At 42.9% G+C, this 12,104-nt stretch overlaps 1 protein-coding gene across 8 annotated transcripts in view; it reads right to left on the bottom strand.

Annotated features, from left to right (window-relative positions):
- PATJ (PATJ crumbs cell polarity complex component) overlaps window positions 1-12,104 on the bottom strand; it is a 142,848-nt gene that overhangs the window by 18,395 nt on the left and 112,349 nt on the right. For all 8 annotated transcript variants that reach the window (XM_042873695.1, XM_042873694.1, XM_042873691.1 and 5 more), the window contains one exon: window positions 1,425-1,508. In XM_042873695.1, coding sequence (XP_042729629.1) covers window positions 1,425-1,508 — 84 coding nt within the window. The remainder of the gene's footprint in view (window positions 1-1,424; window positions 1,509-12,104) is intronic.

The raw sequence follows: 12,104 nt of genomic DNA, 5'->3' as shown, positions 1-12,104 counted from the left end.
TTATTTTGCTTTGTTCCAATAGATGGCACACAAGACCACTCTTGGAGCACTAAGGTACATTTCTCTTACAATGTTTTAGTATTACCATGTCGACAAGAAGTTCTGACTGAATGCTAAAGTACCAGAAAAAAAACTATTGCAACTTGAAATCTAACCTCCTAACTTTGCCAAGCCTCATACTAGGATACCCTTTAAAGTGTTTGTTTTTTCTGTTGACAAAACCAACTTTTCTCTGTCAATACCAAAGAAATATCCATTTCATTTTCCAAGTCTGGTTAGGAACCACAGAATCATAGCATCCCCGAGGTCGGAATGGAGCTCCAAGATCATCCAGTCCAACCATCCACCCACCACCAATATGTCCCCACTAAACCTCATCTCGTACAACTCCTACCAACGTTTGGATGTTGTAGGAATTAGCATGGGCTGCAGCTGTTTTAACAATGCAGTCTCAACACATTTACACAACCTAATAGATTTTAAGGCAAGGAAAATATTTCTCTGTTCCTCCAAGTATGCCAAGCTATAACCATTTTAACTTAATTTCAACTTAATTAAACCGAGTCTGTCGTCATTATATTCTTTTGTACTAACTCTGTACACATCAGTATTATTTTCTTGACACAGGCATCTACGTGTGCTTTACACACTAATCTGAAACTAATTCAGTCATCCTTCTGCTTCATTAGTACAGCTTTTAAAAGCTGAAATAATAACAATATTATGGCGCACAAACATTAGCACTTTCCTGTTTGGCCAGTGAAGAATTAATTAACCTTCCCCATTTTTATCCCCTGCCTAATTATCGTGCTCTGCTAATGCGCAGTTATTTATAAAATGAAAACAACATTCAGCCCGAACGCTAAAAAAAATATTTGCAGTGCAAGAGCTGTAAAGACAGCTCCCCAAGTACCCCTCGCTATTTTTCTAACCCTACGCACCACCGCCTTAATGGCCATGCTGGGAATTTGTCCTGAGCTGACAGCGAGACACTGTAAGCAGCTGCGCCGACTGCTGCCTGACGCAAGCTTCATGTGCAGAGCAGCCCCTCGTTCTTAACCCCTTCCAGCTCAGCCTGCTGGCTGAAGGCAGAGCTGTGCTCGGCATCGTGGTGCCTGCGTGGGAGCCGCAGCCAGGCCTCGGTGTGATGGCAGAAGGCTGAGCAGTGCCAAGCAATCGGACGTGGCAGCTGATCCACGTTCTTTGAGAGCCACCTTGTTCAATTACATCTAACGTATTCTCAGTTGGTACCTCCAGTTCATATGCATCCATAAGGAAATACGAATGCATCAGGGTGTTCTCAGCGATGGAAGAAGAGCTTTGTGTACCAGTCCTACAAACGATACCTGCTTTCTCCATGACAAAGCTATGCCAAACCGAGTGCAAATCTAATGAGACAGACATGCATACAGAGACGTGCTCACCTCAAGGATCTGGTCTCCGGCCCACAGCCTGCCATCCCTGGCTGCCGCCCCTTCTTCATAAACTTCATGGATCACGATGGCATCCTGTGGGGACAAAGGGCTGCTGAGCAATCCCCACAACCCCACGTGTGCCACAACCCCACACACACCATGTCGGGAGAAAGAGTGCTACCACCATACAGAGATAGCTGCCATCGTCCCCAGTAAGAAAAATACCACCGCGCTCAGAATGTACAGACAGCTCATAAAAAGGCACAAAGGGTTTTGTTCACCACTGCAGGCTAGCCTCAGCTACAGCTTTTTAGGCTTCTGTGGCTCCTATCAGTTTTATACATTGGCATCGAGCAATACATGAACTCGGTGTGAACCGCTGCATTAATATCGTCTACTTTTTATGATATAATTTAAAACCAGATTCTTTGGAGAGCTGAATGTTTTTAGGGACTTGGCATAGGTCTCCGCTTTAAGCAAGAGCCGAATGCCTTGTGGTAAATAGCGCTGGTTAAATCTGTAAGAAATGAAATCCAGAAGAAACGAACAATGGCAAATGTTAGTTTATTACTGAGGTTGGAAAATGTAGGCAGTGGCAGATGTAGCTTCAGGGAAGGTTTCAGTGATTTAATCTTATTGCCAGCAATAGATGTCCCCAAAGAAAAAGCATTACAAAGAACATACTGTTCTCTTGCTGGTGCTTTCCCTTTGCATTGTTCTGGTTTGAGGTTTTTTGTTTTTTTTTCTTTCCCCCTGAAACAAATAGGTGAACATCCTGCTGCAGAGCTTCAGCTGTGACACTACCAGTGCTCACAAATAGATGGCCCACTTCAGGGCCACGAGCCACACTTTTTCCTTTACCATCGCTGTGGATAAACATGAGGCAATTTATTTAGCAGGTATCAGACAACCCAGCCCTCAGACAAACACAACCAACAAAGCTGCTGTGGCTATGGAGCTCCTCCAGGAGCTTGCCACACCAGCCAAGCACAAGGCTCTCGCTGTGCCAGGTTGGCAGGGCGCATGCCATGCCATGCAGCCTTCCCATGGCAGGAGCAGGAAATAGAGGCCGTGGGAGAACAAAGCGCACTCGTGTTTTGACAACACTGTAGATAGTACATCTCTCATCACTGATTTGGGGGGGGGGGGGGGGGGGGGGGGGTGCGGGGGGGGGGGGGCCGAGCACACATGGTGTATGTTGAACAGAAAGAAGCTGAATGCCCTAAAGCTAGAGCTCTGATCAAGACAACACTGGCAGCATTACTCTCTTTCACTCCCACTACACCTTATTTAATGATGTAAGCTTGTATCTACAGCCACTCCGCTGCTGCCGAAGCACAGCACTGCCATCATAAGCTTCATGTTTGATGCATGTACACCAGTCACTGCAAAAAGCCTGAAGGGTTTTAATCACAAATGGATTACAGTTGATACGAGTGTCCCAGATGGGGAAAAAGAGATTTCAATCTACATAAATGAAGGCAAAATACTATGAGCTGTGTACCATGGTAATTAAGAAAATCAAAAGAACGGTCTGATTTAAAAAAAAACATAAAACCATTGGCAAATGCAGGGTTTTCTTGAAGTAACTGGAGCAGCAATTACCAAAGGGACTGAGCAACATGTCCACGTCCTCATCAGCAGCACCACCACGTGCCTCTGCTGCACATCTGAGATCTTCTCTCGGTCTCTTTTTCTTTGATTGTTACCTCTGTTTTCAAAATGATCACCTAACTCTAGTCAACACAAGAGACTTCTGTCTGAGAGGAAGCCATCAGGGTGACAGTGATGTGTATTTTTACATGTAGTTTATCACCTCAGGCTGATCATAGGTAATGTTGGGAAATGCTGAGTCTTAGGTTTAGAACTTCAACAGCACGCTTTGCTTTTACTATTGTAAACACTTTCTGGCAAAAGGCATTTAGAAATCGCCAACAGAACACAAAATATTGACCAGCTTACCATGACAGCATCATTGAAGGGAGCACATAAACAGGAGGAGCAATGGCTGTTTACAAGGGTGGATAGTGATAGGACAAGGGGGAATGGTTTTAAACTGAGACAAGGGAGGTTTAGGTTGGATATGAGGAGGAAGTTTTTCACACAGAGTGGTGATGCACTGTTCACAGGTTGCCCAAGGAGGCTGTGGATGCCCCATCCCTGGAGGTATTCAAGGCCAGGCTGGATGTGGCTCTGGGCAGCCTGGGCTGCTGGTTGGCGACCTGCACACAGCAGGGGGTTGGAACTGATGAGCGTTGTGCTCCTTTGCAACCCAGGCCATTCTATGAATCCATGATTCAAGTCAGGCACGCAAGGACAGTGGATGAAGAAGACGTTCTGAAGAAAAATGGCATGTGATGGCATAACAGCAGACTGGGCATCTACACAAGAAAGTTCATTAAACCCTTTCAGACTATTTAATCTGATATTTCCTAACCTCTGAGCAAGGAACTTCCAACCCCATTCCTTAAAGTCTGTTTTCCACCTGTGATTGTTTTAAAAATGGTTAAAAAAAAAAAAAATAAAAATCCCTGAAGCTACCAGGTTTTTCCAGTATTGCTTTAGTAAATGTAAAACCACACATACCCAAAGCTTAGATTTGGGAACCTCCAAACGTTATCAGTTTGAGCAATCTGCATCATCTATTTGCAAAGGCAACAACTCCACTCTGCGGTTCCTACACGTGTTAGAAGCCAGACATAGAACTAAAAATACATATGGCATGAAAAGGTACATTCCTATTCAGCCTGTGCCTATCCTGGAAGGAAACACCCAGCTGACCTGCCAAAGTACTGTTTTCTCAAATAGTTTGCTTTCTTTGAAAAAAAAAAAAATAGTTGTAAGAGGCTTACTGAATCAATTAAAAAACAGAATGAAGAAACATGCCTGCAGTGGCCCATAGCATCAATTAGCCTTACCTTCCTTAGGTTATGAATTATGACAGAAGACGCCTTACCTCTGTTATTTCTGGCATCAGCTCAATACATATTTAACCCAGAAGTAGTGTTTTTCCATTGAATCTAGTGGGATCTGGACAGACTCTGTTAGTTTTGATCACCCATGACAAATGGCTAGAAATTACTGATGTTATTTAATATTTTTATTGACATCAATATTTTAAAGGAGTTTGAACACACAGTCAAGAGACATAACATATTATTCCAGCCGTCTAACTACTGAGCCCCAGTCTGTAATGCCAGATTGGGGCTGTAACACTCATCTCAGTGCATTAGAAAACAAACTGGGATCTACCACGACTAAGCCAATACAGAACATTTATTTGAAGGATGGGTTCTGGTAACTGAACATCTGCAGCTCCTACTCACTAGCTTCAAACTCAGTTGTGCGCTAAGAATCTTGACAAGTCAAGACCTAAGTAGTTAAGAAAAAAAATCAATCAATCAAATGCAGAGGGAAGGGAAATGGTGTCAGTGTCCAACTGGAGGCTGTATGTTAACAGTGGCCATAGACAGATTTTCTCTCACATCCTCCTCTCACTCCCAGTTACGTACAGATTAAGGCAGCCCATTATACAGCTTGTCAGAGCTGCAGAATCTGTTAGTGCAGGAGGGGGAAATAAAAACACTCTTACCATACCAAGAACACCGCTATTTAAAGAAAGATGCCTTGTTGCTGAAAGCATACGCTTCGTAAGGTTTACAAATACATTCCAAAACCTACAGCTCTCATCTCTGCATATTTTGACAAAGACTCTCCGTTCGTCTGGCACCATTATAAGAATCAGGAATTAATGCAAAGTTTAACGTTTCCTATATGTGAAGGCAGGATGCACAAAACAAGCCAGGGCAAAAAATCAGCATAATTTCATGCTAAACAAAGTCCATGCTCACAGGTGTAATCCAAGACTACCTGACCATGAAAACTTTGGAAATTGAATTAGGAGGGAAGCTGTCTGCTACTGCTGAGCTTCTATTGGAGGCTAACGAAATGGAAGGGCTGCAGTTCAGTGGAAGGAAGCTGAATATACTGTCGCTATCTATACTGAATTGCTAAAAACCCAACCAGAGTGGTTCTAAACCACAGCAAGAACCTGGTTGATAAGTGAAGTGCTTATCAAATGCGCCCTGCAGTACATCAGACAGAGCTTTGGAAGGTTCAGGTTTGGGCTGTGGGACAGCCATGCCCCACTTGCTATTGCTTTACCAGAATATTATGGGTGTTGCACAGCCTTCTTGCAAACAGAGGGCAGGCAAAGGAGCGCCAATTCTCACATTGACAGAAGAGATTTTTGGCTGTGGAAGGAAAGGCAAGGACTGAGAAGCAGTAGAGTTCTTGATCAACACCATGCAGAGCAGCTTTAGTGAGGAGGTAATGACTACCGAACAGTGAGTGCATGGCTGCTAAATTTTGCAAGCTTGCCTATCTGAGATTTACTCTTGGGAACCACAATGCACAAAACATACAAAGTGTGATCCACATCGTGTTTCCTTCTAAGGGAGGGGAACAGCACTGAACTCTTGGGGAATCTGATCTCAACTCCCCCCCAGCTGTGGGTATTTCTTCTTGATTTATAACAACTTTGGAGACCCGGCAGGGGAAGGCTATCAACTCACCATCAGCAGAGAGCACAAATAGAAACGCTCCCATTAAGAATTACATTCAGTAAGAGTGACAGCTTAATCCCTGTATCTTAAATGTCGAGACGCGCGAAGGCAGAGACCTCAGGCAGTGACCACGTAGCACTGTCTTAATTGAACCTTGGGGAGAAAGGTGGCAAAGTCAGCTTCCTATTCAGGAAAACCACTGACCAAGCAAACTTTAAAAGCCTGCAGGACCATAAACAGTGCTGAGGAAGGCTCACTAGCTGTCCGGCTTTAGGCTGAGACTGCTCGCACGTTTGCTGCGAGTTTCTTGCATCTGAGCCAGTTTCTTCTATGCAGCCATTCTGCAGAAGGACAGGTTTGCAATGCAGGTGCCCTTTTCAATGGAAAATCAACCCAAAGACCTGGGTTGTTTGCAAATGCTGGGAGCAGAGAGTGAAGGAGTAAATGGAATCAAGTAACGAAGGAGGTTCAGAAGTAAACACTGGGTATTTTGATGAAGTGGAATCATTTGATAAAAGGTGGAAGAGTATACAAGAAGGGAAATTTCAAAAGAATTGGGGCAGAGAAATCCCCATGTAGCTGACTGAACCTGAGAGAAAAAGGCCTAAATTCTGCCTATTCCTTCTCTATGGCTTCTTGCCATAGTACTGAATAGTTCTTAACTACTTCAGATCATTCATAACAAGCTATTCCTTTAACTGAACTACTATTAACTTGGAGTTTGCCTTTGCTCTGCTACTCGTCTGAGACCCAGCCATTATTTTGACAGGATCAAAGGCACTTCACAGAAGTGAAGTGAGCCACTACACGTGGAGGACTGCAATAATCACCAGCACAAAACAGCACTGCGTAAGGTGCTCAGTTGGAAACAGGTTGTTTTAAAATCCCAGACTGTGCTTTCCAAGCTGTGCTTTTTAAAGTTGCAATCATTAGACAAAAAGCAGAACAGTCGTGGGCGTAGAAACCAGATCCATCGCTCTGTCCCCTATGGCTGTGAGGCTCTTTCTGCCACCACAGGCACCAGCAGCCATTTGTCCCAGACAACAAAGCACTGCGTGGAAAAAAGGTACGTGTCTCCCAGAGCAGACACTTCTGAGCACACAGATTCATGCTGAACGTCCAGATCAAAACAGCGACGGCAGGTTTTTGGGAACCTTCATTGTTGGGCAGTGATGGAAAGCAGGCAGAGCAAACTGTTGGGACTGTATTAATCCCAAGTGCCTGTATCTCAGTTTGGGCTGTAGTTGGGTGAACGCAATCTTTCCACTGCCAGAATTATGGTATGCAATAGAAGGAAAAAAGCTTTCTGTGTGCATTTGAGTACTTTCCTGAGGAAGCAAAGAAATAAGCTACATAACATCCTGGAAAAGATACTTGCAGAGTTAGTTGACAAGCTGTATTTTCCTAAGCTATTATTACGCATTTTCGACAAATTTCCTACACAGCTACAAACGTTACACTAAATTAACTTTTAGTATAGATAATAAAGTTACAAGGGCTTTTGCTGACTACAGGATTAGACTTATCCCTTTCCCAGGACAAGTAAAACGTCATTAGTTATTTCCTTTTCAACTTTTATAATACTTTGTCCAGAGCAGTAAAATTGTCATTTCGTTTTTACAGGCTGGTTCACAGATAAAGTAGAAATCGACCAGTTGCACAGGGTGTTTTGCTGAAGAATTAGTCCCATATAAGCATCTTTCAGTAGTCAGAATAAAGGCAGCTGCTCCTTACTTGTAGGCACAGGAAATTACAACCATTCTGATGGGATCTTCCACTTGCAGATCAAAATGGAGCTTAGAAGGCAGCAGCTCAGCAACAAAAGCTGCAGGTCAGCTCAAAGCAAATCACTTGACTTCTCACAGAAGTTTACCTAATGCTGTGTGCTGCGTGCACTTCTTTGCAACACTCAAATATTTTGACTCCGCTAGCATTCGCAAGCCATTAACAGGCACCCAAAATCCCAAGCCAAACACTACCGTAATAAAACAGACTACATCATGTAAAAATGTATTACTGTGTTAATGTAAAAATGCTTTACCGCTGCATGATACTGAAAAACTTCTCCACTCAAGGTCAAAACAAAAGGTCTGTTTCCCATTTAAGAACAAGCCCTCGCAAGAGATGGTGTTCACTTGCCAGCTTTCATAAAAAAGATTAATCCACAACATCAATATGAATATAATTTTTCATACTAAAATACAGATTTATTTTAAGGAAGTGGATAATATTTGTATTACATTTTATAGGCCCCTATAGTTACATCTGGTCCTTATTTATTTAAATTTTATTCAGCTTGCATAATATTTTTGCTTACAGTTATATTCTCTAAGATCAGAAAAGCTCAAACCTGAAAATTCAATGGCACTATTCATTAACATTCCTTCGGTCTGCAGTCATAGACATTTGCAAGCTCTCCTTTGATTCTGAAATAATAAAACTAAGGTAATAAGATGTTTAGTGTAAAAATATATGACTTAAGTCAGAATGATAGAAGGAGCTATGTTTCTATGAATCACATGCCAAAGCAAACCCAAGTTTTTCAAAAAGTATACGTGCTCATTTTAAAGGGAATAATAAAACACAGAGCTACATATTAAAATGTTAACTCTCTCACTCTCATTATTTCATTAAATAAAAAAATATGAACATTTACAGTGTATGTGCATAACACGGGATGGAAAGGATGCCTGAGATCCTGAACACATGCAAGATATGAAGCCAAAGTCAGGGGTTTCAACCGCCAGCAAACAAGATACCCCTGAAGTCCATTTTGATGTCCTACTGCTTTTGTATATCGTTAGCTTGAAGGTTATGGTTGATTTACACTCCTGGAAGACACCAACTTCTCCAAGCAAATTGTTGCTAGCTGTACAGTCAAGCCCAACCATTGCCAAAGAGCTATCAAATATACGATTTGCAAAACTTACTGCTTCAGTTCCCATTTGTGATAACTCATGTACAAAGCAGTTTGGTTTTTTCATGCTGTGCAACATAATGTCCTTTTCGGAATCATGATGAATCCATCAATTTCATTTTTACATTACCCAACCAGGAGTCAAAGCAATTCCTCACAATTTCAAGCTAAATATGTTTATCACTGTCAATAAATTCTCTTCTAATTCATGTCAGTGACAGCTAACAAGTAATTGAATGTTTTTCCCTCCATCACAAACTTTTCTCCTATAATACCCAAGTCATGATAAAAAACAACAACAACAACCTTGGAACTCCTATTACCAATTTTTCTTCTCTTGCTCCATTCACTGTGTAATAGATTTAACAGCATCAGTATCTATATTGAATGCACTGATGAAATCCTCCTGAGGCCAATGTCTTGCTTTTCATTTGTGGTTACAAGGTAAGCATATTCCACTGAAACAGTTCAGTCTTAGTTGGACTTGATGGCTGCATGAAAAGTTGCTCAGACCTTGACTGTCTATAACTGATGGAGCTATTTTTTGCCTGAATATAAATACAACTGAGATTGGCAGGGGAGGAGGAGGGGAAAGAAAGCCCAACCGATGGAGAAATTGTTTGTTTAGTAATGGAGAAGTCGCATCAGTCTGCACATTGAGGTACGTCTTCACTGCTGAATGTGCAGCGCAGCACAAACCACAGATAGCAGACTTGAGTCTGGTGTTGGTAACAGCCTGGTCTTGGCAGCGGAGATCCTAGCAGGGTAATTAGCCCTCACAGCTCCAGGGGCAAACAGTGAGCCCTGAACAGCTGCAATTTAAAGTCACTGTTTTCTTGATTATTCCCTTGCCCTTCCTTAACAGATGGGGTTTATGCAAGGTATGACTCACCTGAACTGACAGAATAAATCTAAATATTCTTCTGTCAAACTGCATCCCAACCATCACTCCCCCTGCACTGCTGCACGCCAGAAAGCCTCCTGGGCTAGCAGAGGTGATTAGGAAAGACTTTCCTTTCTGACTCTTGTGTTACCAGCTCTTACAGCAACTAGCATTATAGCTGAGCACAGGCATACTCTGCTGCTTTTTGGATCGTGGCTAAAGTTTTCCAGGTTCCTGGCTTTGTGGACCACTTTATTTTACAGATGGAATACCTTAAAGTCTGTTAATTGCCTTAAAAATACTTTTTATTAAAGCCAGCTGAAAGCAAAAGCAAAAAAAAAAAAGTATATATCGAAGCAGACAACCCAGAACAAAAATTCTACACAAGAAGTTTGTCGTCATCTTCAATAAAAAAGATACAGGACACAGACTGCTTTTTATTCCTTCACTGTTGCTCCTGTAAGATACCTGACTGGCTTCCTAGCTCCAAAGAGCCCTTAGGTTACTGCTCCTATAACATGTTTTTCCAATTTATATTCCATCTTCAGCACTGATTTGTGGCTTCAAGCCCCACCTGAGCCTCTCTCTGCAATCTCCTCCTTTCCTATGGTTTTCTAACTCAGCCTGAGGGGAATGTCCATGCACCAGCCTCCATCAGCCCCGAATGCCCTGTGACATGTCTGAGCACCTTCATTGCCCAGGCAGCACACAGAGCCATAACTATGAGTTATCAACTTGACCATTACTTAATAACCCAGCTGGAAGCAGAACACTGCTCTCACCTACCTGTTTTTATCTCAGAGCAATGTTTTTTTCCATATACTGCTGAGATTAAAGTCCTTTTTAACTGACAATTTAATTTATATAAAATCATAGAATCATTAAGGCTGGAAAAGACCACAGGGATCATCAAGTCCCACCATCAACCCCTCATCCATGCCCACTAAGGGAAAATTTCACTGCAAGTTGCTCACTGGCCCCGACGTGGCAGCGTGACAAAAGGGCGAGAGTGGGGTTAGGATCAATGAGCCCCACACGCAATATGGAGGAGTACAGGGACAGCTTTCTTAAACAAACCCTCGATCCTCTGACAAAAGAGAAGGCTCGAGGCCCCAAGCAGCACTGCACGAGGTCAGCCGTGTTCCCGGGGCCTGAAGGCCTGCGTCCCATGGCTGGAGTGCCTCAGGCGCCCTGGGAGTGCTGGCAGCTGCCAAGTGACAGTGACGCTCCTGTCAGGTTTATGGCTGCTATTTGCAGCAGTGGGACCGACAGGCTTTTATAAATCATTCAGCCAGGGGAGGGAGAGGGCAGGAGGGTGTCCTGGGGAGCTGCGTTTGAGCCCCAAACCTCATTTTGGGATCTATTTTTCTTTTCTTAGGGGGAAGTTTTGTTTTTTGAATTCCCACTCAGAGTCACTTTTACAAGTTTTACAAGTTTGATTGGACTGCAACCAAATAAAAGACGACTTCTCACAAATGGAAAGCCCTGTACTTCAGCCAGCTCTGCTCTGCAGTTTAATTGCTTTAAAGAGAGGCCATGTGTTGTGCTCTCTCAGGGGTAAAGGAGAAGGTGAAAGGAAAGACAGTGAAGGAAAAAATAATATAAAAACAAAACCAAAACCCCACCAACCCTCAGAATAGAAGGAAGCAGGATCCCCAGCAGCCTGGAACTCGACCCCATAAAGACAAATCCACAGGACAATCTTTCCTTCCTTTTTTCTATGTGCCTTTTCTATGAGCACATCCTTCCAGCTGATGCTCCCCTGCTCTCTTCTAAGCACGCAGTCATAATGCTTTGTGGTAAATCCATGCAACCCAAAAGGTTTTGCAGGTTTAATGGGATGGTCATCTTCTCAACAGTAAAACATTTTACAGGGGTTGAGCCATCGCTTTTAACCTACCAAACAACTCCATCTTCCTGCTCACAGGCTGTATTTTTCAAGTTGCTACTTGATGACTTTTGATGAAATTCTTCAGGTTATGGCTTAAAAGTCATATTCCGTGTTTCGTTCTGATGTGCCCTTTTTGCAGGCTGCCAAGTTTATTATTCCAAAAGCTGGAACTGTTTAAAATAGATTCAGAACATTCTGAAGTGAGCTGTCCTATCACATATGAACTGCTGTTGTGCATCAGTGCTGACTACCAGTAGCCAGTTATGCATTTTTAGATTGAGTGCATTTGAAAACCACGGCCTCCTTCTGTCCCCAGCACTGACAAACAACTGGAGCTGGGTCTCCTCATCATCCAATAGCTGCTTGCACAGCTGTACAGGTATGAAATAAAGATACTCCAGTGGAAAAGGAGTGAGACACAAGTGTCTGTGTC

The sequence above is a fragment of the Lagopus leucura genome, unplaced genomic scaffold (assembly GCF_019238085.1).
Source record: "Lagopus leucura isolate 7727_CA_CO unplaced genomic scaffold, USGS_WTPT01 Super-Scaffold_100009, whole genome shotgun sequence".
NCBI classification, from domain to species: domain Eukaryota; kingdom Metazoa; phylum Chordata; class Aves; order Galliformes; family Phasianidae; genus Lagopus; species Lagopus leucura.
The sequence above is the reverse complement of the archived record's forward strand: the minus strand, read 5'-3'. Positions and strand labels throughout refer to the sequence as shown.